General features: G+C 44.6%; 5 protein-coding genes across 7 annotated transcripts; 1 reads left to right on the forward strand and 4 right to left on the reverse strand.

Annotated features, from left to right (window-relative positions):
- Positions 1 to 4,276: 4,276 nt before the first annotated feature.
- LOC111207792 (meiosis-specific protein ASY2-like) lies at positions 4,277 to 7,410 on the reverse strand. The gene is made up of 5 exons (XM_048762588.1): positions 6,462 to 7,410; positions 6,254 to 6,388; positions 5,774 to 6,169; positions 5,277 to 5,740; positions 4,277 to 5,191 (listed from the first exon to the last, which is right to left on the reverse strand). The coding sequence occupies exons 1-5, from the start codon at positions 7,408 to 7,410 to the stop codon at positions 4,277 to 4,279; spliced, it is 2,859 nt and encodes a 952-aa protein (XP_048618545.1).
- Positions 7,411 to 10,587: 3,177 nt separating this feature from the next.
- Positions 10,588 to 12,954, reverse strand: LOC106387334 (myb family transcription factor PHL4). 2 transcript variants are annotated; one of them, XM_013827167.3, is made up of 8 exons: positions 12,816 to 12,954; positions 12,055 to 12,565; positions 11,737 to 11,932; positions 11,556 to 11,632; positions 11,428 to 11,467; positions 11,241 to 11,298; positions 11,081 to 11,150; positions 10,588 to 11,012 (listed from the first exon to the last, which is right to left on the reverse strand). In XM_013827167.3, exons 2-8 carry the CDS (start codon positions 12,481 to 12,483, stop codon positions 10,863 to 10,865), a joined length of 1,020 nt encoding a protein of 339 aa, XP_013682621.2. In that variant the 5' UTR covers positions 12,484 to 12,565; positions 12,816 to 12,954; the 3' UTR covers positions 10,588 to 10,862. The 2 variants fall into 2 exon arrangements, with proteins under 2 accessions (XP_013682621.2, XP_013682620.2); XM_013827166.3 differs by having other exon boundaries at positions 11,241 to 11,301.
- A 3,735-nt stretch (positions 12,955 to 16,689) lies between these two features.
- Positions 16,690 to 18,548, forward strand: LOC106380706. Its single transcript, XM_013820527.3, has 4 exons — positions 16,690 to 16,926; positions 17,172 to 17,312; positions 17,892 to 18,079; positions 18,164 to 18,548. The coding sequence occupies exons 1-4, from the start codon at positions 16,877 to 16,879 to the stop codon at positions 18,346 to 18,348; spliced, it is 564 nt and encodes a 187-aa protein (XP_013675981.1). The 5' UTR covers positions 16,690 to 16,876; the 3' UTR covers positions 18,349 to 18,548.
- Positions 18,516 to 20,892, reverse strand: LOC106387336 (xyloglucan galactosyltransferase MUR3). 2 transcript variants are annotated; one of them, XM_013827169.3, is made up of 2 exons: positions 20,636 to 20,892; positions 18,516 to 20,537 (listed from the first exon to the last, which is right to left on the reverse strand). In XM_013827169.3, the coding sequence occupies exon 2, from the start codon at positions 20,490 to 20,492 to the stop codon at positions 18,729 to 18,731; it is 1,764 nt and encodes a 587-aa protein (XP_013682623.1). In that variant the 5' UTR covers positions 20,493 to 20,537; positions 20,636 to 20,892; the 3' UTR covers positions 18,516 to 18,728. The 2 variants fall into 2 exon arrangements, with proteins under 2 accessions (XP_013682623.1, XP_013682625.1); XM_013827171.3 differs by having other exon boundaries at positions 20,640 to 20,799.
- Positions 20,893 to 25,646: 4,754 nt separating this feature from the next.
- On the reverse strand, positions 25,647 to 27,089 carry LOC106377771. The gene is made up of 2 exons (XM_013818017.3): positions 26,157 to 27,089; positions 25,647 to 25,769 (listed from the first exon to the last, which is right to left on the reverse strand). The coding sequence occupies exons 1-2, from the start codon at positions 27,087 to 27,089 to the stop codon at positions 25,647 to 25,649; spliced, it is 1,056 nt and encodes a 351-aa protein (XP_013673471.3).
- Between the last annotated feature and the right edge of the window lie 155 nt (positions 27,090 to 27,244).

Raw genomic sequence — 27,244 nt, forward strand, 5'->3', positions numbered from 1 at the left:
ATCAAATTTCCCGGAAAAGACGGCAAAACTCAGACGATTCGGGGAGATCAACAAGCCGCAAGAGAACTACTGATCGCAACTGTAAAGGTGCAGAAACAAGCTTCCCTTGTCAACTCCGTCAGTAAACCACTCAACAAGATATACCCTCAGAAGGAGGAAGTTCGCGAAGTCGCAATTGATGAATCCGACACGACGAAAATCATCCGAGTTGGCGTCTACCTGTCCGACGACGTATGTTCAAGGATCATCTCTTTCATCAAAGACAACGCCTCGACGTTCGCCTGGAAGACTTCCGACATGAAGGGGATCGACCCCGCAGTTACCTCTCATGAACTGCACGTCGATCCGACGTTCAAACCCATCCGACAGAAGCGACGAAAACTCGGTCCAGAACGATCTAAAGCCGTAAATGAAGAAGTCGACAGGCTTCTTGACGCGGGTTTCATTACCGGAGTCCGATACCCCGAATGGTTGGCTAACCCGGTTGTCGTCAAAAAGAAAAACGGCAAATGGCGCATATGTGTCGACTTCACGGACCTCAACAAGGCGTGCCCAAAGGACAGTTACCCACTCCCTCATATCGATCGTCTCGTCGAATCAACTGCTGGTAACGAAATCCTAACCTTCATGGACGCTTTCTCGGGATACAACCAGATCTTGATGCATCCCGACGATCGCGAAAAGACGGCGTTCATCACCGACAAAGGGACCTACTGCTACAAGGTGATGCCCTTCGGGCTAAAGAATGCCGGCGCGACTTATCAGCGACTCGTCAACCGAATGTTTGCTGATCAGCTAGGCAACACCATGGAAGTGTACATCGACGACATGTTAGTCAAATCGCTCAAGGCTGACGATCACCTAAACAACTTACGCGACTGCTTCAAGATCTTGAATGACTACGGGATGAAGCTCAACCCGACCAAGTGTACCTTCGGTGTCACTTCGGGAGAATTCCTCGGCTACATTGTCACTCAACGAGGAATCGAAGCTAACCCCAAGCAGATCTCGGTGATCCTCGATCTTCCAAACCCAAAGAACAGCCGCGAAGTACAGCGACTAACCAGACGCATAGCAGCTCTCAACAGGTTCATCTCGCGGTCAACCGATAAGTGTATTCCCTTCTACGAGCTACTAAGGGGCAACAAGAGGTTCGTCTGGGACGAAAAGTGCGAAGAGGCGTTCAATCAACTCAAGCACTACCTCACAACCCCCCCAGTACTATCAAAGCCAGAAGCCGGCGACACATTGTCTCTCTACATAGCCGTCAAATCCTCCGCTGTCAGCAGCGTGCTCATTCGAGAAGATCGGGGAGAACATAAACCAATCTTTTACACAAGTAAAAGAATGACCGAGCCGGAGATGAGATACCCAACACTCGAAAAGATGGCCTTAGCTGTCGTCACCTCGGCCAGGAAACTGCGACCCTACTTTCAGTCGCACACGATTGAAGTGCTCTCCAACCAACCACTCCGAAAGGTTATGCAGAATACCAACCAGTCAGGACGGTTGACTAAATGGGCAATGGAGCTGAGCGAACATGACATCGTGTACAAGAATCGCACAGCAGCAAAGTCACAGGTCCTTGCAGACTTCTTGATCGAGTTAACACCAGAGCTGGAGCAAGACCTCATCCTACCAAGTTTAAACTAGATCCTGCACGTCGACGGTTCATCCACGAGTAAAGGGTCGGGGGCAGGAGTGCAACTGCAATCACCAACAGGAGAACTCATCCGGCAGTCATTCAGTTTTGGTTTTGCGGCGTCAAACAACGAAGCTGAGTACGAGTCCCTCATCGCAGGGCTCCGTCTCGCCAAGGCAGTAAAGGCCAAAAGAATCAACGCTTACTGCGACTCTCAACTTGTTATAAGCCAGTACCTCGGCGATTACGACGTCCGCAACGAAAGGATGGACGCCTACCTCAAACTCGTCCAAGACCTCACGCGAGACTTCGAGTTCTTCGAACTCACGAAGGTTCCTCGCGGAGAAAATGTCTGTGTCGACGCCCTCGCTGCTCTAGGAAGCAAGCTACACGATCAAGTCAAGAGGACAATCCCAATCCATAAAATCGAGAAACCGAGCATCGACATGAAGGCGGAACAGACTGCAATCGCATCAGCGATTAGCGAAGCGATGGACATCGACGAAGCAGAACCTCCTTCGCAGGATGATCAGCCAACAGATTGGCGCAAGGAACTCATCGATTATCTCGCTGAAGGTTTATTGCCCACCGAGAAATGGGACGCGCGGCGACTGAAGCGACGTAGTGCACACTACGTTGTCATGGACGGGGAACTACACCGATGGACCGCGACGAAGGTGCTACTCAAATGTATCTCCGGCGAAGAAACGAGACTAGTCATGGCCGAAACACATGAAGGAGCAGCAGGCAATCACTCGGGCGGACGAGCTCTTGCATTAAAAGTGAAGAATCTCGGATTCTACTGGCCAACCATGAACGCCGACTGTGAGAGATACGTGCGCAAGTGCGACAAATGCCAGCGTCATGCTCCCACCTTACACAGCCCAACGCAGTTCCTTCATACCCTAACTGCTCCATACCCATTCATGCGATGGGGAATGGACATCATCGGTCCAATGCCGGCATCTCGCCAAAAGAAGTTCATCCTGGTCCTCACAGTGGGTCGAAGCCGAAGCCTATGCCAGCATCACCGACAAGGAGGTGCAAAACTTCGTCTGGAAGAACATAATCTGCCGACACGGGCTCCCATACGAGATCATCGCAGACAACGGTTCACAATTCATCTCGCATCATTTCAAGGGATTCTGCGACAGATGGTGCATTCGACTCAACATGTCGACCCCGAGAAACCCGCAGAGTAACGGCCAAGCTGAGTCGACGAACAAGACCATCATCGACGGTCTGAAGAAACGACTCGACTTAAAGAAGGGTTGCTGGGCGGATGAACTAGATGGTGTCCTGTGGTCCCACAGAACAACTCCTCGCGGAGCGACGAAGGCAACGCCCTTCTCAATGGCCTACGGCGTCGAGGCAATGGCTCCCGCAGAAGTGAATGTAACGAGTTTGCGCCGATCACGAATGCCACAAAACGTCGAACTCAACCGTGACATGCTGCTCGACGCACTCGACGACATCGAGGAAAAGCGCGACCAAGCACTACTCGTATCCAAAATTACCAGCATCAAATCGAGAGCTACTACAACCAAAAGGTTAAGTCGCGTCCCCTCGAAATGGGCAATCTTGTTTTAAGAAAGGTCTTCAAAAATACTAAGGAGTGGAAAGCCGGCAAGCTTGGAGCCAACTGGGAAGGACCATACAAGATAGTCGAAGTCATTAAACCAGGAGTATACCGCCTCGAGACTTCAACAGGCGAAGCAGTACCGAGAGCTTGGAACTCCAAACATCTCCGCCTCTTCCATCCTTAGTCAAGACGAACACTTTACCGAGTAAATGCGCCACTAAGGCCACTTTTACTCGGTCTCTTTTTATTTAAAAAAAAAAAAAAAAAAGGGGGCGAAAGAACGACCAACGGTCACATTCTCTCGCTATAAAAAAAAAAACCGAGTAAATGCGCCTCAAAAGCCACTTTTACTCGCAATCTAAAAACTACGAATGGCTTGATTCCCACAAAGGGATACGTAGGCAGCCCAAAAGAAAAAGGGGTCCAACCGAAATTAAAAAAAAAAAATACAAACCTCCTCCCCGAGGAATCGATCTCCGAAGCAGACGATCTCCGAAGCAAACGATCACTTAAGCGATGCCGACACGAGCATGCCCCGGCTTCTCGAACAAGCGTATCGGTACTCGCATCCCACGTTGGATATGTTCTGATCAGACACGTATTCACGGGAGTCAACCGTGTTGCGATTTAAACCAACACGACCGAGACAATGACTCCAACTCACCCTGTAATTTACTAAAGTAAAGTTTGGCCCACCAAATGCTTGAAAATTACGCTAGGGTCGATTTGGAACCGTCAAACGTCGAGGACTTATAACTAAACTCAAACGACGAACGATCGCGAGTCAAAGAAATCGACCGAGACAAAGTCATAACGAGCTTAACACTACAACGATTCGATATCTCGAATAATGTTTATACTAAACAAACAGTCACTTCAAATTTTGAGAAATCATGCATTTGATAGACAAGTACAATAAAAGACAAACAGTTAATACGATTCGAAGAGTTGTAACAGAGGAAAAACAAAGTAGAAGCCTCGAAAGGCAAAAGTCTAAAAGGCAAACAACATAAGTCCTCCGGGACTCAAAAGAAAACAACAAACAAAAAAGACTAAGCTTCCCGATCACTCTCGCGTTCGTTGAGGACGGAGAGCTCCGAAGCCCTGACGCTCGACTCACGAGCAGCCGGAGAAACATGCGCTTCGTCTGGTCTCGGGACGACCTCTGGATCAGCCAAAGGACCTTCAAGAAGAGGCGCTGGGTCTTCGCGCCGTTCTTCAGTTGGATGAGTAGGCGGAACGTGAAGACTCGCTGCAGTCTCTGGATCGATCAAGCCGGCGTTGGACCCATATGGATCGAGACTCGCCAAGATTCGAGCATCCACAAACTGAGAGTTCAATACGAGAGGAGAAAGTGTGAGATCTTCCTCGGGTATCTCGCCCACCCTAAGCTTCTCGGCTTCCTCGTCGTATTTCTTCTCTTGCTCGGCGAATATCTCGATAGTAGCTTGCGAGATGTCGCTCCCAGCCCTCCTCAAAGCCTCGAGGCATTTCCTGGTTCCGAAGGCTTGGCTGTGAAGCAACCGGGCCTCCTCATAAGGACCTCGTCGCTCTTCTCGGGAGCGAATCCTAGCGAAGCGACGATTAGCTTTTGCGGCCATCTCGGCCTCGACTCTTCCTCTTTCCCTCGTCACTTCAAGGATCCTGGAATCCCTGAGGCGCCTCATCTCTCTTTCATGAGACTCAACGAGCGAAACCTTCTCGCCCTCAAGTTCGGCGTTCTCCCGCTCGAGCTCACAAACAACTCCCCGAGATATCTCCAACTCGGCTTTGAGCTCATCTCTCCGAGCGATGATGCGAGCAACCATCCCGTTAAGCCTCTCGACGTCAGCCCTCAATGCATTCAGCTGGCGAGCAGAAGCTTCCTCTTTCGCCGCGTGCTCCTTCGTAGCCAGCTCGAGTTCGCCCAAAGCTCCCTTCAGGGCGGTGTCGTACTTATCGATCACAACGTTCGTCGCACTATCCCCCTAAACAAACGAGGAGATGAAAATTGTAAGAAAAAGTTAAAGGACAAAGCAAAAAAAAAAAAAAAGAAGGGGCCGAGTCATTTACCAGCAGCTTGGCCCTCGCGGCTTCCTCGTATTCACCCCCAAAAATGAGGTCCTTCACAGCAGGCAAAGGTTTCGCCCTCCCCCTTAATTGGCGAAGGAACTCTCCACACTTCTCGGGGACGTACGCTAGAGGGGCCGGTCCCTCGTAGTGAAACGAAACCTTGTCTGGAAAGTTGACTCCGGGCACCCTCCTCAAGATAGCGGAGCCGCGAGAAGAAGTGCCGATCTGAGCGACCCCTTCCCCAATGGGAACCGGAGTTCCCTCGCGAGAAGACGCCAGAATAGGAGATCGCCCCTCATCGCCGACCTCGTCGTTGCGTCTCCTGATCAAAAGCGGCGACTCCCCGCTGTCATCTTCGGAACCGTCCGGACGGGCGACGTTAAGAGGAATTTCAGATTCCTCCCCTTCACCAGCTTCCGCCGCGTCGTCCCGTTCTCCCAAGATTTCAGCCTCAGGAGCCTCCTCTTCGGGTTGAAGTTATTCTTCTTGAACATCACCCTCCTCAATCTCAGTCGGCTCCTCGGGATTCTCCGACTGCTCGTCAACAGGCCTCTTCGTCCTCCTCTTCTTCTTCTTCTTTTTCTTCTGGGGTTCGCCGGAAGGAGGAACGTCGCTCGCCTCCTCGGCGCTCCCCTCGACTCCCGAGCCACCCCTCTTCCTTTTCTTACCCTTCCCCGCGCTTCTAGTGCCAGAAGGGGAAACCGTGCGAGGAACCGTAGCTGAGGGTCCTTCCTCGCTAGCCAGTCCCAGCTGGGCGGCAAACATCGCGCTCAAATCGGGAAGAGTTCCCATCCTCTTTGCTTCATAAATTTGCTTCTGGATGTCCTTCGGGAAGATATCTAGTCGCTTGGTGCGAATAGGAAGAACGGTCGGAAGGTCAGATCTCCACTCTCCTGAAAACATAAGGCTGAAAGGTCAGGACCCGATAAATAAACTTTGCGATCGAAAGAATAACTAGAAACGGCGAGAGAACGCACTTCGAGCGATCCGATCCTTAAGCTCGCGAATCTTCTCAACGGTAATCTCGGACCATAGGTAGATCCGAAGCAAAGCGACGGCTCGAACGCTCTTTAGGAAGTCCTCAGGATAGACTGGAGAAGTGGGATGGCCAACTGCGAGCACAACAAAAAGAAAGTTTCGTTAAGATCAACAAAATCAGACGTAGCTCGCGACAAGATATTCTACCACAAGAACGGTTCCATAGGACCCGATAGTCCTCTCGAGGAGGCTCCTCGAAAGCCGAGTCGTCGGACTTAATGAAGAAGTAGGAGCGCTGCCAATTCTGCGTTTTGTTTGGATGACCGGCGCACACGTTGCAGTTTGGTCGCATCTTTACCGAGTAGGTTCCGTCCTTCATATCGGTTATCGAGGTCATCTCCTGGAACGACCTGACGCTCATCGGCATGTCGATCTCCTCCGCCAGAACTGATAGAGTGACGGCTAGTCGCAGCGAGCCGTTCAGTAACTGACTAATCGCGAGATCTTGCCGCCTAGCGTACGCGGTGATCAGTCGCGGGATTGGGAACCAACAGCGAGTGTCCTCCTGGAAATAAGATTCGTAAACTGTTTGGTACCCGATCGGAGGAGACCAAGGTCTTTGCTCCTTCGTAGGAATGAGGAAAGTCACGCCTGTGGCGTTCTGGGCCCGAAGAACCCTCTTCACGCTTCTCAGGGTCGACTTAGTCTCCTCCACACCGTCCCAATCTTGACCAGCCACGAAAGCAGGGCGCAATAAGTCGGGATGTAGTCGTGGAAGCTCTTCGAAAATCCCTTCGGGATAGAAGGTCGTCGGAAACAACTCGGCTTCAGAGTCGTCATCTTCTGAAGGATCGCCCTCCACTGCGCGAGCTCTCAAGGTAATCGAATCGACGGGCACCGCCTCGCTCTGCCCGTCTCTCGCACACTCCGTCGCGTCCCTCACGACGACGTTCTCGCTCCCTTCCCTCGCAAGCCGTGTGGCATCTGCGATCAGAAGTCTCTGGGAGCGAGACAAATCAACCGTATCCATCATCGCCTCGTGATGAGTCGACTCGAGGCCCCCGATACAACCTCCGCCAGAACCCCTTGCCGGAGCTGATGCCGCCGCAACCGATTTCCCTTTTTGCTGCCTCGATAACCCCCGAGCCGACGACATGATAGAACAAGGCGGCGGAGAACGCGTCGAGTGAAGACTATAACACTTAGAGAGATAAAAGAAGGAGAGAGAGAAAGTACCTTTGATCGCGGAGGAAACTTGAAGAAATGAGAGGGGATCGGCTTATTTATAAGGAAAAGAGAAGGGGGGAACTCGAGGCATCATTATTAGGTCTATTCGGGCCTAGGTGGGCCTCGAAACTCTCCCTAAAAATCCAGCGGACCCTCGCGACGTTTCGACTTCTCGGTACATTTAAAAGAAAAAAAAAAGAGGGGGGAATTCGAGGTGTCGTCATTAAGCCTAAACGGGCCTAAATGGGCCTTGAAACTCTCCCAAATGTCCAGCGGACCCTCGCGACGGTTCGGCTTCTCGTCTAAATCGGATGTCGGTCATCTTAAAATTAGAATAAACCAACGGTTAATCTAGATATGTCAGTCGGGATCTGAATATCTGCGACTAATCGGCCTTGAGTGGAAATATTCCAGAACCCTTCCTGCGACACGACGACCAAAAGAAGAGATAAAAGCCTCTACTGCTCGCTTCCGAGAGAACGACGCTGTGCGACTCATCAACCAACCGCTCCAACCTTCCGACAGGCCTCCTATTCCCTCAAACCTTCAAACCTTAGAATCCATCAAGAGCTGGAAAGCACTTCGCTCACTAATGGACTGGGGGGGGACTTACTGTAGAGGATGGATTTGACCATCCCACAAGGCCCGAGGAATAGGAAGGCCTGGCCCGGATTAGGAAGAGCGACGGCTCGATCGGTCGGCTCAAGAGTCAGGTCTCTCGGCTTGACTCTTGAGTACTTTTAGTTGATCATCATCGACTGAAGTACGTTCGGCTCAGCGGCTGCTCGGACGCCTACGGGCTTCTCGGCCCAGCAGAGGAGGCCCACCAAGATGGCGTAAATTAGGTCAAGGACGAGGTATCAGGACGTCTATATAAGGGAAAGAAGAGACAACGAGAAAACGATCCGAAATCACTGACTAACACTTGACGGCTAGATTAGGGTTTTCACCTTTGCTTCATCTCGCCGTTAGTTGTACTCTTCCGGTAGCTCGTCGAGCCACCGGATTCCTTTTTGTCGCACTCTCTTCTTTTCCCTTGTAACCGACTGAACGTTTTTCTCCGACCATTAATAAGACGTCTTTGTTTAAACCCACATCTTATTATTTACCGTTTTCCGATCAAACAGGCCGTCGGGTAGCCGTGTAGGTATCTCATCCTCCTGAGCCTCATCTTCATCCCGCGTAAGTCCTAAACTGAACATTCAACAAAACACCAAGAGCTTGCATCATCCTCTGAACTTTCATCCAAGGATGAAGAAGTTGCTGCTTAACATTTTGTTTTTCTTGTTCAGAACTAACCCTACGTACTGAAGAATTTTTGTGAGTTTGTTTTGGGCTATGCAGTTATGTAAGCAATTCAAGTCTCTGTCTTATAAAGACACAGTTGATATAAGAAAATGTTACATCAGATTATCCTGAAACAATGGGTGGAACTTGATTTTGGTTTGAGAACTACAAAAAGTAAAAAATCTGGGTTTAGCTTTATATGCTTTTGGATTTGATCATGATCATCGGGGTGTGCATGTTGTGCTGCTGGTGAATTCTCCTGAAATCATACAGAATCTGTTAAAAGAGTTTGGATTTTGGTGAGATATCATTAACATCAAGATGGATTGCTGCAACAAATAACCAAACATTGATTTGTAAATCGAGAAGACATCTAGAGATCAAAGTTTGTCTCATTACCTGTCTCATTACAGATCTGTGAGAATGTTCTTGATTCCCGGGTCTTGCATTCCCCTAGGCCTAGTCTGGAAGAAGAAGAAAATAAAATAATCTTAGCTCACTGGTTCGCTCTAAACCGAAATGAAGACGTAACAGTGAAGCCTTTATACACAACAGTTAAGCACATAAGATGATTAGAATTGGACTTACTGTTGGTTCTTTTGGATTTCTTTGTATCGCTTCAGTGTGATGTCTCACAGCATCATGATACTCCTGCTCCTTGAATAACTTATTACCTGTATTACAAACACAAAATGATGTTAGTATAACTCGCTTTACCAAGATAGAACTGCAAAACCAGGTTACCGTTTTGATGCTCCGCCTCACCAATAGTGGGATCGAAATACTATTGATACGGCAAATCTTCTTGGCTCTATCAGCCTCATTCAGCCTCTTCAACGTGTCTGGGTTTTGGTGCTCCGCAAGAGATTTCTGGTAAGTCTCATAATGAATTACTAAGTCAAACATGATCACGTTTAGATTCAACCACGAAAAAATCAAACATGATCACATTCTTGCTTTCAAGAATCTGAGCAGCCAAACCTCCACCGTGTAAGAAGAACAACTTCCAGCCTCCAAATCAGAGAGCAAGACAGATGAGGTAGCCATTATACAGAATATAATATTTCTCTCAATTTTAGGATCTGTGAGGATGATGCTCAAAGATGAAGCCAAGCCATACCTTTTTATAGGTGAGAGTCACCGCCTCGAAGCTAGATAAGAGTCTTTGAATGCGAGATCTTGGTTGTAGTGGCCAGGAAGAGTTAAGTTTTGGTTAATTATGTTGAATCAATGCGACTTGAAACCGTTGGGAGGTGAAGAATCGAAACGGGAACGACATGAACAGACTCCGACGCGAAGATTAGTGACTAAGTGTCGAGTTTCACGCCATTTCAGAACCGCCATTGCTGGTAGAAGGAATCAGATCATCAAAGTGACGATGAACCCTAGAAAGGCGAATCAGGAAGAAGAGGTAGGCGAGACGGGCTTTCTTTTGGTTTGCCCAGAAAGAAGAGTCCATAATCTACAAAAAACAAAAAATCATGCAAGCCCATATATGTGTGACGTGGCAAACAGCAACCTTTCTATTAGACAATTTTTCAAACTGACGTGGACGTTCTCCCTGATGTTCTTATTCCCGTTTTATTACTCGTTTGATGATCCATCTTTCTTTTAATTATTTTCGTTTATTTATTTATTTATTTACAAAAACCTTCCATAAAGAAAAAAGAGTAACTTACTAGTACTAATTTGAATTTGTGTAATTAAAAACGGTAAAATCAGAAACACAGGTCCAAAATATCATTTCGTCGTAGTCAACACCTAAAACAATAAACCTAGAGAATCTGCTCTCAAAGATTGGAAAAATAACTCTCTCAAAGATTGGAAAAATAACTCTCTTTTTATTTTTTTGTTTCTTCCTAGATAGAGTGCTGATGATATTAATCAGAAAGAATAAATACAATAGTAAGAAAAAATAGTTTCCCTTTTTTTTTTCTTTTTTTTTTTATCAACGAAAAAATAGTTTCCCTAATAAGAAAAAAGAAAGCTCCTAGTCTTCTTCTAATAAGTCAAAACTCTCCAAGCTTCACCAAAAACACCATTTTCAGTTTTATCATCATCATCATCTATCATTCCGAGAAACCTTGTCTTCATTCAACCTTTTCTTGGACGCTTTGATCTCCGAGAATCTGCCTCTGCCTCTTCTTCTTGTTCAGGTTTGCCAAACTCCATATTTTGCTTCTCAATCATCATGACAAGTGCCTTTCCCTGTTTTTCTATCTGAAGTTGCATCTTCCTTTGAATCTGAAACAAATCCATTTATTGTTTGCATGCAACGAATTACAAGGAGCATATCATGTGTCCATCGTTACCTCGAGCTGCTCATGCAGTTGCTTCTGAACTTCCATCTGAATTCTCAGCGCCTCAGTTATATACATCCCACTACATTACATCAATCAAAATATTGGTTTCTTTAGACACAATCTGGTTTAGAAATGGTGTAGCTACTTGTGAACTGTGATGTTACCAAACCTTTTCGTATCAAGAGATGTAACATGCTCAACCGGTGTCAACTTCTTCTCTCGCCAACCTGCTAAAACCCATCAGACGACATATCAAGATAATAAGAAAGATACACAAAAAAAATTAAAAAAAAGAAGCAGTAATACTTTCTCCTCATCATAAGAAAGAAGCATACGAACATTCATCAAGTATCTACCTTCTGATGGTTCTGGTACATGTCTAGCTGTCCTATATTTCTGCAATTTATATAACAAAAATAATGTTAGCTTTTATGGGCAGACTATTTCTGTGGAATCAAACGCTAGGAAGAAACAAAAAGTTAACCTGCAAGTGACTTTTGACATGATATATAGTCAGGCCTTGGACTTTCATATGCTTCAGCACCGCCTTGGGTTTTGCGTCTGATTAAAAGAAGACATTGAATCAGCACAAAACAGAGCTTCATCATCATTGTTAACTCTTTATCTAAAAAAACTATGAAAATGCAGAGAGAAGATGCTCTCACTTTCCATGCCACCAAGCTGGTTAACAGCCTCAACAAAAGTTTCATGAAGCTCTGGGGTCCAACGCACACGTCCCTTAGCAGCCGCAGTATTATTACTGGTGAAACTGTTTGAGGATACAGTCCTAACGATCGGAGAAGTCTGGTGCAGAACAACTTGGGGTTGTTGAATCTGCGATTGCATAGTTGGTTCCTGGACCTGAAACTCAACAATTATATCCTTATAAAACATCACTTCCTTCCTTCCTTCCTTCATGTGCTAAGGAAGATAAAAGCACTGACATTTAGAGACTAGAGAAACACAACATTTATCGCAACAACCTTGGAAGCAGCAGAGGTGGAACTTGTGTCGAGGAAAAGATCGTTCAAGAGAGCATACATTAATGGATTCTCATCATCAGTAATCAATTCTTCATCCAATTCTGCCAAAATGTCATCCATTTGATTGGTTTGAATGGGAATATCCAAAGGAAAATCGAAAAGGTCTGGATGATCCCAATCTAATATCTCAGAGATGAATGGTGTGTCACTGCTGCTTCCAATGTGAGAAGCCACGGAAGGGTGGTTATGGAGATCGTTTGAATATATATTGTGACCAACTGCTCCACCATTAGCAGAGAGCAAATGATAGGGGCTTGCCATGGATTGATTGTGTTCTGAACTGAAGGATATGTCTGCGTTGACTGAAGGGTTTGGTACTGAAGAAGTGAGTGCAAGGCTACTCATTGACCTAAACGGACGAGTCTCCATTGTTGTCCTCCAAAGAAAAAAAATTAAGCAGACTTTTGAAGATGGCAAATAGATTCACCACATGACCAAACAGATTTTGAATCTGCAACAAGCAAACCGATGGTAAGAAATGAAGCTGTTCATCATGCAAACTCAATCCTGATGCAATCGTTTTGCCCAAAATCTAGGATAGAAGCTAAAAAAACATGTTAAGAGTGGCCAATCATCGTGCAAACAAGGCTATTCAATAAATAAGTAAATAATGCAAAGCCTACACTAAACACAATCGAATCTGAAATCCTCGGAACCTAGACAGTAGAGAGATGATCAAATTACGGAATCAAAATTCCCACCTAAAGATTCATGATAAACCCAGAAAGCTAATGAACGTCCGAAGATTGAAAAGTATCTTTTCCCACTTGGCGCGCGTAAATAGGGATCCTTAGAACAAGAGTTATCCCTGTCTCTCTCCTGGTTCCAGTTTAAAGATCCTGTTTCGGCTTCCGAGTCGGCGAAAATTTGTCTTAGTGGGCTCAACATGGGCTTACACCCATTTTTTTGTTATTTTGTTTTCATTTTTCTTTTCAACCCAACTTTTATTAAAATATATACAAAGTTACACAAAAACCTGACATAGATTAGTTGTGAGCTCTCAGAGAATCTCTAACCATTAAAAGTAAAAAAATAATTAGAGAAAAGGTAAGAGAATACCTTCATAAAAATACCTTTTTAAAACTTTCAGAAACCAATTCTACATGTGGCAGTTAATTAGTGGAGAAAAATATAATTTTTTACCTCAATAATTTTGGTGTTTTTTCATACCCGAAAAAATAAGTGCGAAACATAAAATTATTTGAAATCTATACCCAAATTTTACACCATAAAAAGACGTCGTTTCCTTTGTTGCTTGAGTGAGACTCGGGTTCGATCTTGGGTTGTATTGTCATTTTTATAAAATTAATTATTTTAATTCAAAACGATAAAATGAAGTTGTTTTAAGCTTCACTCGACATATCATTTGCCACTTGGACGCTGACTCACTCAAAATTAACAATTGACTAACGGTTAGTTAATCAAGGTAGGTTTTTGTATTACATCATAATTTTACGGTTTAGGTATAAATTCGCACTTACTCTTTTTTGGATATGAAAAAGCACGACCAAAATTGTTTAGGTCGAAAATGGTCATTTTCCTTTAGTTAGTGTGCCAACACTTATAAAAATTATAAAAATAAAATAATATAAGTTTGTCTTTTTGAGAAACTTGGTGGGTTTGTACCACTAATGTTGCTCTAAGTCTTGCTAGTTTTGCTATAGACTATCTACAAAAGACACATATAGCTTCTTGGAACATACTGAAACGAAAATTCGTTGGCTGATGATAATGCAATGAAAGTGTAGCTGCCTCATTGTCATTTGATAGTCTCCAGAGTCCAGCTGATAAACCAGCTTGCCGTCACCTACAAAGACAACATGAGTATAAGAAAACCTTTTTGAGTTGCTGGGCAGCCATAGGCAAAGCAACTGCTTCAGCTTCAAGACAAGAGCTAGTAGGAGGTATATATAACAGAGTAGGAAATTTTGAGGATATCAAACGCATTTTCGTATTGCAGTCCAAAGTATTTGTTTAATATATTTTTAACAACAAAATTACAAAGGGTTTAATACAAAATTATAAATGTTGATATGATCTTACGACGCAAATATCAAATTTCGGATTTGTCCATCTTCTATTTTTTAATGGAAATTTTTTGATATTCATTTGGAGGATCAGTGTGTCAGCTGCAAAGTATCACTGAAATTAATATTTTACTGGAGTTGTTTAAAAAAATGAGATGTGTTTTGACAAAGACGCATTCATCATATGTTATTTTATATAACGCTTTTAAGCTACAAAGACTGAAATTATGTTTAATTTGGCTATTATTTTATTTTTTTATATAGGCAAAAAAATTAAGAGAAATTTTCTAGAATGGCTCTTTTGAATTTATTTTTACAAAAATAGCTCTTAAAAATGAAAATGATCAAAAGAAGTTTTATTAAAGGATAAAAATACAATTATATCATAGGGACTCTTGTATGTCCTTTGTGGCGTTTTGTCACTTATTGAGTTTCTCTGTGTCAAGGTATCGTCTGACCTCTGTGCTTCTTGTAGCCTTGTTCATTGTGAAGCGTTGTGGGGGTGAAGTTCTGTTCCTTGGCTTTTAACCGACGGGTTTTCCGAATTCCTTGGTAAAGGACTGTGAAGCTTAAGCTCAATCGTGTTTGGTATGTGAGTAGTTTGATTGTCAATGTGTTTTTCGTCGACTACTCGGGTGAAGATCCGTTTTCTCATCGCTCTCCTTAGTGGAAGCTTGTTCTTGAGTTATTAGTGCTTGTGGTTCTCTTGGAGCTCTTCTATCACCCCAAATAATTTCGACCTTCAACATTTTCTCGCGTAACCCGACTTGCCGTTCGATTTGCTTCTCTTTATGTTTAACAAGTCTTTAGCTCCGAAAGTTTTTAGTGATCTTGTTCCCTTTTTGTTTATAGGTAATGGTTAAATGTTTGTTTAGTTCGTCAGATAGTAATGTTATTATGGTGGTTGTTGCCTCCGGAAACCTTTGCCGTTTTTGTGTAAAACTCGGTTAAGTTTTAATATAATAAACCAGCGGAGTTAGTCTAGTGGTACTTGAGGAAAAAAGCTTCGGCCCCAATACGGTCCTGGGTTCGATTCCCGCTGGCCACCCGGGCCCTCCCTGCTAATTCCTGGGGAGGAAATTACGTGGCTGCTGCGGGCCTCGTGGGATTAGTCGGTTGACCTTGGTCGCAGGATCCCCACGGTTATCAAAAAAAAAAACGTTTTAATATAATAACAATACTAAAAGGCAAATATAAGCTATGGAGAGGGGGTGTCCACGTAGGATAGGAAAATCAACCAATCAGAGAGCCCGAAATTACCACGTCATCTCATTTATTTTTTCGTAAAAAATGAAAAAACAATGCAAAGGAAGGGATCGAACCCGGGTTAGTATGACATAAATATAGGGCAGTTACCACTAAGCCATTGAAACTTTCTTGGACACATATACAAGATTCACAAACTCTGATGTACAGTTACAATAATATGAATTCAACTTTCAAGACTCCAATACTTTGTTTTGTAAAAAAAAAAAGAAAGTAAGTGACTAAGCTAATATATTCTTTGAGAGAACATTGACAAATATGAAAAAGCATAAATTTTTGTTTTCGTGACAAAGTTAAGAATTTTGTAAAAGTAAGTTTAACATATAAATTTTCGTGACAAATATGAAAAAGCATAGATTTTTGTACAATTTTGACAAAACAACTCAAAACATAGTTCTCTAATGTCTTAATAAAATATTATTTAAGGGTGCAATAATTAAATATATCAATTCAATAAATTTTGTAATTTATAGACAAAACAATAACACAACAAATTTTGAAACATTTGTTTAACCTATCGATTTCTTTTCATGAGAATCCAACTAAAAAAGATAAAAAAACAATTAGATTTACAAATATTTAATTAACATTTTATTCAATTTTGATTAATTTCAAATTGTAATATGTATCTTTATGAACTTACAAAAAATAGTGTTCTTCCTTTATTACACTGGTATTATATATAGATTCTATATACACAAATAAATATAATATAACAACATAAGCTTGCTTTCCCCGATTCATATGAAAATTTTTTAAGTTATCCACTAAAGCAAATTAATTAAATCAATTAAATTGTTGTTAGAATACAGCAAATTAATATATAATTTTATTTTAAAATTAAATTATTTAAAAAGTGTATTTTCATTAAAAAAATAATAAATAAGTAAAACTGATTTGATGGTAATTTTTATGACATATATATATATATATATCAATTCTGTGAAATAAACAGAAGTTTAATATGGAAAAATATCTTAAATACAAAAAGCTCTAAAAATTAACCAAAAAAAAACTAATAAAAATTAAACTATGATATCAGTTGAAAGCTTTTTAGACAATATTAATAAAATATTTAAGCAATAATTAGACAAATTTGATTTTTTTTTTCTAGCTAAAAGTTTATTATTAATTAGCATCAGTTATTCCAAGATGTTTAAGAAATGATGGACAAAAAAAAAAGATGAATGTAAATGATATATGAATCATGAATGAATAGTACTTTGTAAAGGTTACTTAGATTGTTAAGAATATTGAAATACATAGTTAATCTAAAAGATGACAAACAAAATTGATAAAATATTATTTTATCCTGTTTTTATTTCAACAAAGTAAATATTTTGAAAAAGAAATTCTAAATGGTGGCTGCAAAACCCAAAACCCTATAGATCTTCCCCCTACCGACGTGCTCCGGGCCAAATCAGCGAGTGACTCGGGTCAAAATCGTCGAAAAATTCACCTGAGAGAAGATGTTTGCGAGGCGGTTCACTTCTGTGTTCAAACGATCTTCAACCTCAAGGTACCCGATCCAGACTCCGATTTTGACCTGTGAGCTTGTTACTCGTTTTCATTTGACCATGGAATTCGATTTTCCGGCTTTGATCGAGATTAGAAAATCGTTATTGTTTGGTTTCGTTGAAAGATCCATGTCCCTTTTGGTAGAAAGATCCATAGCTCATTTAGACCTAATGAGCTGAGAGTCTAGGGAAAGATACGCAGCATCATTTTATGTTATCTATGATTGTTAAATGTAATGTGGAACAGCTCCTCCGACAAAGCAGCGAAAGAAAATGGGACATTGGGGTCTTTTGGTCGGAAGGCAGTGTCCTTTGTCCTGATTACAGTCACCGGTGGTGTTGCTTTGAGTGCCCTCGACGACCTTTCTATCTATCGCCGATGTAGCAGGTAATAAACTTAAAGAAACGAAAATGCATTGTAGTTCAGGTACTGCTAGTTGTGGATCAGTTTTGTCCTTGTTCGTTCTGATTGTATTCCGAACAACATACTTTATATTTGAGTGACTGAGTTGAAAAGCAAGTGAATGATTTTAGTTAGACAACAGGTTTTGTTTAATCATTTAGTTTAACATGGAAAGACAACAAACCAATATTCAGCTCTTGGCGCTTGTAGTTCAATCGGTATTTATTTCCATTTTGGCTTGTTTTTATGCATCTAGTTAGCAGAGTAAGTAACCTTTTGCTTGAGAGCACCGTTTTGACATCGCTCACTGCAAAGCCCCCATTTACAAGGATTTAGTCTGATATTTCGTTTGTATTCTTGTGCTTGTGTCGCCAATTTCATAAGTAATGTTACTTCTTCTTCTTCCTCACCTCACTAGGAATCAATTAAGAAGCCTTAGTAATGACCAGAACAATCGTATCTCCAAATTACTGACATTACATGACATGATTTTGAAGAATGTAGCAGTTGCATTGCATTGGTGATTTCTCAAAATTGTTGGTCTTTTGTATGCTTGACTTTCAGCAAGGCCATGGAGAAGGTGATGAGGAACAAGGCTATGATCGAAGCCATAGGAGAGCCAATTGAGAAAGGGCCATGGTACAATGCCTCACTAGCTGTTTCTCAGCAAAGGCACTCAGTGTCTTGTTCCTTTCCTGTGGTTGGCCCACAGGGCACTGGAATCCTGCATCTCAAAGCTGTTCGCAATGGAGGTAAATATTCTCAGAACGCCTATGTTGATGATGATGATGATTCTCACTACTTGTTACTTTTTCTTTTGGGTTTCTTTGGAACAGAAGATAGCTTGTTTGGGTTTCTACAGCAAAGGGAGTGGGACATTCTCATAATGGACGCACTTGTCCACGTCCCTTCAAACGATGGACCCCAACAAACCTTGAGAATCGACATCTCTGACTTTGCTCCTCCTTCGGCTGCTACAGACTACAAACCCTCCGAACCAGAAAAGCCAGGGACAAGCTAAGAAGAGAAAGAATAGTAAGCTTTGTGGAGCTCCTGGCTAGAGTTTTATTCCACTCCACATGCCACCGGCATACCTTGAATTTTTTATTTACTGCTAATAAAACAAAAACACATCCGTTTTTTTACTATACAATACATGATTGGTTAAATCATAGCACTGATTTGAGCTAAACTTGAAAAGGGTAACTCTGTCATTATCAATCTCTGTGGGTTGCTGAAACTGATACAACAATACGCTGAAACAAACTGATCTCTATGGAGAAACTACATTTTTGATACCAAATACAACAACAAAACACAAATCAAATTTTGTCCGTATAATAATTAATAAACCAAAAGCTATATGTAAACAAAATGTTGGTTGGTTCTGTCTCTTTTATTTTACTGCGTCTTATCTCTCTGTTCACTCTTCCATGAATTCTTAGCTGCATCAGCCGAAATGGTCGTGCCTCCTCCATTGCTTTCACCACTGCTATCTTCTCCAGGCTTTGGTTTCGAGAAGAACGGATCCCACACGTGTCCCCCAGCTTCCCGTTGGCCTTCCTCCAGCAACGCATACTTCCAGCTGTTCTCCTCCACGAAGTTGTCATACTCGGTTCGACCTTCGATCATGTTCTTCCTTAACCGAGTCACCTTGTCTATTATGGCCTCCACCGAGACATCAAATGCATCCTTCAGCGTCTCCAGCTCTGATCTCGGATCTGCGTAGATCAGCCCTGGGATGAGGTTTATCACGTTCTCTCTCATGATCTTGACCTGCTCTGGTGGAATCTGCAGGAGTCGTTCCTCTATGCTCATGTTCCTCTTCCGAATATCATCCTCAGGGATGAACACCGAGTAGGTTGTGTAGTTCTTGGGTAGATGCCAGGTGTACTGAGTGTAAGCCGAGCCCGGGTGGAAGAAGACAGGTATGCAACCGGCAAGCATCGAGTCAAAAGCCGATCTTCGAGTGTAAGAGTCTCCCTGTGGCTGCAGACAGAAGAGAGAGGCTTGAAACATTTGCATAATGCTGCTCGGCGCATGACACTTGCTCTCCCCAAAATCGCATTCCAACAGCTTCCCAACCTTTGAGTTTGTGCACTGATCGATGATCTGCCCTCTGATGGACTTGGGGTTGTCGGGTCGCGGAGCTCCTGCAAAAGAGAAAAGCCACTTCCTGTCGAGGTTCCTCATCCTCTCTTGCCACTCAAACACCTCAGAGTCCTTCGCTGGATGGAAGTAGGTCGGGTAAGGGATCCCGAAATCGTTAGCGTTCCATGGACTAGACTCGACGACAAGCATAGACATGTTCTTGGCAGCTGGTAAGAAGAGAAGCTTGTTCCCCCAATCAATTTCTTCTTCAGACAACCTCCTGAAGTCCCAAGTGATCCTACCAGCCACAAGGAAATGGTCTTTACCTCTCATGATCTCCCACTCAGGCCGCTTCATGAGCCAATCAACCAACTCAAGAGAAGCAGCATCCCTGGTCGAGATGTTGTACCCCCACAGGTACCTAGCAACGTCGAAACCAGCGTAAAAAGGAACAAAAATGGCAGCAGCGAGGGAAGAATCGTTCGTCAAGCATTTGTACTGCTTCATCCGGTTGCTGAAGATGACGTCAACAGCGAACTGATTAGTGGCGTACCAGCCTTGATCGGAGAAGACACCTTCGACATTCTCAAGAGGAGGGCCAAGGCCAGCGTTGGTGGTGAACTTGCACATGTTGGTCCAGAGGCTAAGCTTCTTACAGTCTCTGAGCATATCCTCGTTGAACTTGGCGGGGAGATCGTGAACGTAGATGTACTTGCCTCCACAGGGATCACTCTTGTTGTCTGCTGTCTTCAACGCTCTTACAAACGGAAACTCCTGTTTCTCCACTATTACTGGAGCAGGAGGGAGTAGTGCTGTTACTAAAGGCTCTTTCTCTTTGGGAGGATCGAGAGGGAACTTATGTACTCGAAGAGAGATTGATGATGATGGTTGAGGTTGCAGCTGGATCTGTTTCTCAGTAAAATGGAAGTAGAAGAGGAGCGCCCAGAAAAAGAGTGATAAAGAGACCAACAAATAGATTCGATTATTCTGATTCTTCCCCTCGTTTCCCTTCTCCGTTGGCTCGGTAGGAGCCGCTTCTGCTGACCGACGCCTCATCGCAACCCTCGGAGTCATGCAGAGTCTTTCAAGATCACAACAACATTGATACTTTCCCAAATCCTAAAAACAGGTAGCGAATCAAAGCTAAATCTGAGCTCACAAGTAGAGAAACAAAAATAAAACTCCAAGCCAAGCTAAGTAGAAAAGAAGCAGATTACCGACAAGGATCTACGGAGGAGCAACTAGGAAGAAGAACACAGCTTTTTGATCCTTCAGGCAAATAAAAGAAACATCTTGTTTTCAGATTGAGGATCGATGAATGTTGACCTGTTGGTTTTGAGCTGGTCTCATCACCGCCATGGACAACAGAGGGAGAGGGAGAGGGAGAAAAACAACAGAGTATTTAATGTAGTTTTCAGAGCGCACGTTAGTCGGACTGCTAAATCTGCGCCGTAAGTTCTTCTTCTAACTTATCGGTGACCAGTGGGACCTTGCCACGTATGCTATTTGTCTGCTGACGTGTCCGCTTCAACGGAAGATGATTGTAACCTTCCCCTTCTTTGGACCCTTTGACTCGACTTCTTCGCTCGTAACGTAATTATTCCGGCGAGCGCGTGGAAATGACTCCACGTGGACTGATGTGATAGCGTGTTTATACGCACAAACGGAGAAATTTAATAGCAAAGCTAAAGCAGTAACACGTTCTAACATGATGATTACTTCAAGTTTAAGCCCATCATTTGACCGACTTTTCCCCCGCTAATTAAGTATTTCCATGACATGAGTACACAACTCTTGACCACTCTGTTTAAATCGTGTGCTATTTTCTGTATTAGATTTAGAACTTTTAGAATTGTTTAGTTACGAATCTTTTTTTTCATTGGGACCAAAGAGATATTCATCATAATGTCCAACTAAGTGATGATAGTAAGCACGTAAAAAGTTCTGCTAAAACATCTGAAACTACTCTGAATTTAAATCAGAGACATTCGCTTGCGAACTCTCTTACTAGCCGATTTTTTGGAATTTTAGTTGGTTTTTAAGCTAATTGAAGTCTTGAGTTTTGTTTTTGTGTGATTTTTTTTTATTTGGTAAAATATGTTGCTAAAATAACTTGTTGCGTGTATACTACTCGAATTTGTGTTGGGGATTGTTTGATCGGAAAACGGTAATAAAGAAGATGTGGGTTTAACAAAGACGTCTTATTTATAGTCGGGGCGAACGTTCAGTCGGTTACAAGAGAAATGAAGAGAATGCGACAGAGAGGAAGCCGGTGGCTCGATGAGCTACCAGAAAAGTACAACTAACGGCGAGATGAAGCAAAGGTGAAAACCCTAATCTAGCCGCCAAGTGTTAGTCAATGATTTCGAATCTCCTTCTCTTTGCTTTCCCTTCTCTTTATATAGTCCTCCTGATGTTTCATCCTTGACCTAGCTTATGTCGTCTTCGTGGGCCTTCCCTACTGGGCCGAGAGGCCCGTATTCATCCGAGCAGTCGCCGAGCTGAATGCACTTTAGTCGACGATGATCGACTAAAGGTACTCTAGAGACAAGCCGAGAAACTGGCCTTCAAGCCAACTATCCGAGCCATCGCTTTATTTAGTCCGGGCCAGGCCTCCTATTCCTTGGGCCTTGCGGGATGGTTGAATCCATCCCCTACAGTATGTCCCCCCCAGTCCATCAGTGAGCGAAAGGTTGTCTAGTTCATGATGGATTCTAGAATTTGAGGGTTTAAAGGAATAGGAGTTCTGTTGGGAGGTTAGTGCGGTTGGTCGATGAGTCGCAGAAAGGGCTATGGTGACACTTTCTCTCGGAATCGTTGAGTCGCAGATACCCGAATTTTGGCTGACATGTCCTGATTAACTGTTGGTTTAATCGAATTTAGGATAACTGATGGTTAATTAAGACGAGAAGGCGAACCGTCGCGAGAGTCCGCCGGGTTCTTTGGGAGAGTTTCGAGGCCCATTTAGGCCCGTTTAGGCTTAATGATGACGCCTCGAGTTTCCCCCGTCTGCGCCGATCGCATCGTCACATGTCGAGAAGCGGAATCGTCGCGAGGGTCCGCTGGGTTTTTAGGGTGGATTTCGAGGCCCATTTAGGCCCGAATAGGTCTAATGATGGCGCCTCGAGTTTCCCCCTTCCCTTTTTCTTATAAATACGCAGACCCTCTCTCATTTCTTCAAGTTTTTCTCCGCGATCAAAGGTACTTTCTCTCTCTTTCCTTTATCTCGGACTTAGGCGTATTTTAATTTTTGGACGGATCCGTTGTCTCGATGTTGTGCATGTCTACTAGATGCATGATAATAACTCGTCATGACTTTCTCTCGGTCGTTTTCTTCGACTCGCAATCATTTGTCATTCAAGCTTTATTCCTTATTGTGAATCTTTGACGTTGACGGTTCCAAGTCGACCCCAACGTAATTTCTAAGCGTTTGGTGGGCCAGACCTTACTTTAGTAAATTGTAGGGTGAGTTAGAGTCATTGTCTCGGCCGTGTTGGTTTAAATCGCAACATGGTCGACTCCCGTGAATACGTGTCTGATCAGGACATGCCCAACGTGGGATGCGAGTGCCCATACACTTGTTCGAGAAGCCGGGGCATGCTCGTGTAGGCATCGCTTAAGTGATCGTCTGCTTCGGAGATCGATTCCTCGGGGAGGGGGTTTGTTTTTTTTATATTTCGGCTGGACCCTTTTCTTTGGGCTGCCTACGTATCCCTTTGCGGGAATCAAGCCATTCGTAGTTCTTAGATTGTGAGTAAAAGTGGCCTTAGAGGCGCATTTACTTGGTTTTTTTTTTTTTTTTTTGAGGCGAGAGAACGTGACCGTTGGTCGTTCTTCCGCCTTTTTAAGAGAGCGAGTAAAAGTGGCATTTGTGGCGCATTTACTCGGTAAGGCGTTCGCCTCAACTAAGGATGGAAGAGGCGGAGATGTTTGGAGTTCCAAGCTCTCAGTACTGCTTCGCCTGTTGAAGTCTCGAGGCGGTATACTCCTGGTTTGATGACTTCGACTATCTTGTATGGGCCTTCCCAGTTGGCTCCGAGCTTGCCGACTTTCCACTCCTTCGTATTTTCAAAGACCTTTCTTAAGACAAGGTTGCCCATTTCGAGGGGACGCGATTTGACCTTTTTGTTGTAGTAGCTCTCGATTTGATGCTGGTAGTTCTGGATACGGAGTAATGCTTGGTCGCGCTTTTCCCCGATGTCGTCGAGTGCATCGAGCAGCATGTCGAGGTTGAGTTTGGCGTTTTGTGGCATTCACGATCGGCGCAGACTCGTCACATTTACCTCTGCGGGAGCCATTGCCTCGATGCCGTAGGCCATCGAGAAGGGTGTAGTTTTCGTCGCTCCCCGAGGAGATGTTCTGTGGGACCACAGGACACCGTCTAGTTCATCTACCCAGCAACCTTTCTTTAAGTCGAGTCGTTTCTTCAGACCGTCGATAATGGTCTTGTTCGTCGACTCGGCTTGGCCGTTACTTTGCGGGTTTCTCGGGGTCGACATGTTGAGTCGAATTCACCATCTGTCGCAGAATCCCTTGAAATGATGCGAGATGAATTGCGAACCGTTGTCTGTGATGATCTCGTATGGGAGCCCGTGCCGGCAGATTATGTTCTTCCAGACGAAGTTTTGCACCTCCTTGTCGGTGATGCTGGCATAGGCTTCGGCTTCAACCCACTTGGTGAAGTAATCTGTGAGGACCAGGATGAACTTCTTTTGTCGAGATGCTGGCATCGGACCGATGATGTCCATTCCCCACCGCATAAATGGGTATGGAGCAGTTAGGGTGTGAAGGAACTCCGTTGGACTGTGAATGGTGGTGGCGTGACGCTGACATTTATCGCATTTGCGCGCGTATGTCTCGCAGTCGGCGTTCATGGTTGGCCTGTAGAATCCGAGGTTCTTTACTTTTAATGCGAGAGCTCGCCCGCCCGAGTGATTGCCTGCTGCTCCTTCGTGTGTTTCGGCCATGACGAGTCTCGTTTCTTCGCCGGCGATACATTTGAGTATTACCTTCGTTGCGGTCCATCGGTGTAGTTCCCCGTCCATGACGATGTAGTGTGCGCTACGTCGCTTCAGTCGCCGAGCCTCCCATTTCTCGGGTGGGCAATTAACCTTCAGCGAGATAATTAATGAGTTCCTTGCGCCAATCTGTTGGCTGATCTTCTTGCGAAGGAGGTTCTGCTTCGTCGATGTCCATCGCTTCGCTGATCGCTGCTGCAATCGCCGTCTGCTCTGCCTTTGTGTCGATGCTCAGTTTCTCGATTTTGTGGATTGGGATTGTCCTCTTGACTTGATCGTGTAGCTTGCTTCCTAGAGCAGCGAGGGCGTCGGCACAGACATTTTCTCCACGAGGAACCTTCGTAAGTTCGAAGAACTCGAAGTCTCGCATGAGGTCCTGGACGAGTTTGAGGTAGGCGTTCATCCTTTCGTTGCGGACGTCGTAATCGCCGAGGTACTGGCTTACGACAAGTTGAGAGTCGTAGTAAGCGCTGATTCTTTTGGCTTTCACTGCCTTGGCGAGACAGAGCCCTGCGATAAGGGATTCGTACTCGGCTTCGTTGTTTGACGCCGCAAAACCAAAACTGAATGACTGCCGGATGAGTTCTCCTGTTGGTGATTGCAGTTGCACTCCTGCTCCCGACCCTTTACTCGTGGATGAACCGTCGACGTGTAGGATCCAGTTTACACTTGATAGGATGAGGTCTTGCTCCATCTCTGGCGTTAACTCGATCAAGAAGTCGGCAAGGACCTGTGACTTTGCTGCTGTGCGATTCTTGTACACGATGTCATGTTCGCTCAGCTCCATCGCCCATTTATTCAACCGTCCTGACTGGTTAGTATTCTGCATAACCGTTCGGAGTGGTTGGTTGGACAGTACTTCAATCGTGTGCGACTAAAAGTAGGGTCGCAGTTTTCTGGCCGAGGTGACGACAACTAAGGCCATCTTTTTGAGTGTTGGGTATCTCGTCTCCGGCTCGGTCATTCTTTTACTGGTGTAAAAGATTGGTTTCTGTTCTCCCTGATCTTCTCGAATGAGTACGCTGCTGACGGCGGAGGATGTGACGGCTATGTAGAGAGACAATGTGTCGCCGGCTTCTGGCTTCGATAGTACTGGGGGGGTTGTGAGGTAATGCTTGAGTTGTAGGAACGCCTCCTCGCACTTTTCGTCCCAGACGAACCTCTTATTTCCCCTCAGTAGCTCGTAGAAGGGAAGACACTTATCGGTTGATCACGAGATAAACCTGTTGAGAGCTGCTATGCGTCCGGTTAGTCGCTGTACTTCGCGGCTGTTCTTCGGGTTTGGAAGGTCGAGGATCGCCGAGATCTGCTTAGGGTTAGCTTCGATTCCTCGCTGAGTGTCAATGTAGCCGAGGAATTCCCCGAAAGTGACACCGAAGGTACACTTGGCCGGGTTGAGCTTCATCCCGTAGGCGTTCAAGATCTTGAAGCAGTCGCGTAAGTTGTTTAGGTGATCGTCGGCCTTGAGCGATTTGACTAACATATCGTCGATGTACACTTCCATGGTGTTGCCAAGCTGATCAGCGAACATTCGGTTGACGAGTCGCTGATAAGTCGCGCCGGCGTTCTTTAGCCCAAAGGGCATTACCTTGTAGCAGTAGGTCCCTCTGTCGGTGATGAATGCTGTCTTCTCGCGATCGTCGGGATGCATCAAGATCTGGTTGTATCCCGAGAAAGCGTCCATGAAGGTTAGGAGTTCGTTACCGGCAGTTGATTCTACGAGACGATCGATATGAGGGAGTGGGTAATTGTCCTTTGGGCACGCCTTGTTGAGGTCTGTGAAGTCGACGCATATGCGCCATTTGCCATTTTTCTTTTTGACGACAAACGGATTAGCCAACCATTCGGGGTATCGGACTTCGGTAATGAAACCCGTGTCGAGGAGCTTGTCGACTTCTTCGTTTACGGCTTTAGATCGTTCTGGACCGAGTTTTCGTCGCTTCTGTCGGATGGGTTTGAACGTCGGGTCGACGTGCAGTTCATGGGAGGTAACTGCGGGGTCGATCCCCTTCATGTCGGAAGTCTTCCAGGCGAACGTCGAGGCGTTGTCTTTGATGAAAGAGATGATCCTTGAACATATGTCGTCGGACAGGTAGACGCCAACTCGGATGATTTTCGTCGGGTCGGACTCATCGATTGCGACTTCGCGAATTTCCTCCTTCTGAGGGTATATCTTGTGGAGTGGTTTACTGACGGAGTTGACAAGGGAAGCCTGTTGCTGCATCTTTACAGTTGCGATCAGCAGTTCTCTCGCGGCTTGTTGATCTCCCCGAATTGTCTGTGTTTTGCCGTCTTTTCCGGGAAACTTGACGCAATGATGATAAGTCGAAGGAACAGCTTTCATGGAATGCAGCCATGGTGTTCCGAGTATGGCATTATAGGGTGCTTTGGCGCGGATGACGGAGAACTTGACGGTGCGGGTTATACCACCTGCGTATACTGGAAGACGAATTGTCCCGATCATTTTCTCTGAGGCTCCGTTGAAGCCGGTGAGCTTGCGAGAGGAAGGCTTCATATCCCTTAAATCAACTCCCATTTTGTCGAGTGTGTCGCGAAAGATGAGATCGACTGAGCTTCCGGTATCAATAAGGACTTTTGCGACTAGGCATTCACCGATGTCGAGGTCGACGAGGAGAGGATCGTTATGTGGCATGTGGACGCCCTTGGTGTCTAGTGCCGAAAAAGTGATCTGGTGATCATTTTCGACTGGAGAAGGTCACTTCTTAGAGGTGGTTGCTTGACGTTTGTAATCTTTGACGGCTCGAACCGAGTCACCGCAAGGTGGTGATCCACCCGTTATGACGCTAA

The sequence above is a fragment of the Brassica napus genome, chromosome C7 (genome assembly GCF_020379485.1).
Source record: "Brassica napus cultivar Da-Ae chromosome C7, Da-Ae, whole genome shotgun sequence".
Taxonomy (NCBI): domain Eukaryota; kingdom Viridiplantae; phylum Streptophyta; class Magnoliopsida; order Brassicales; family Brassicaceae; genus Brassica; species Brassica napus.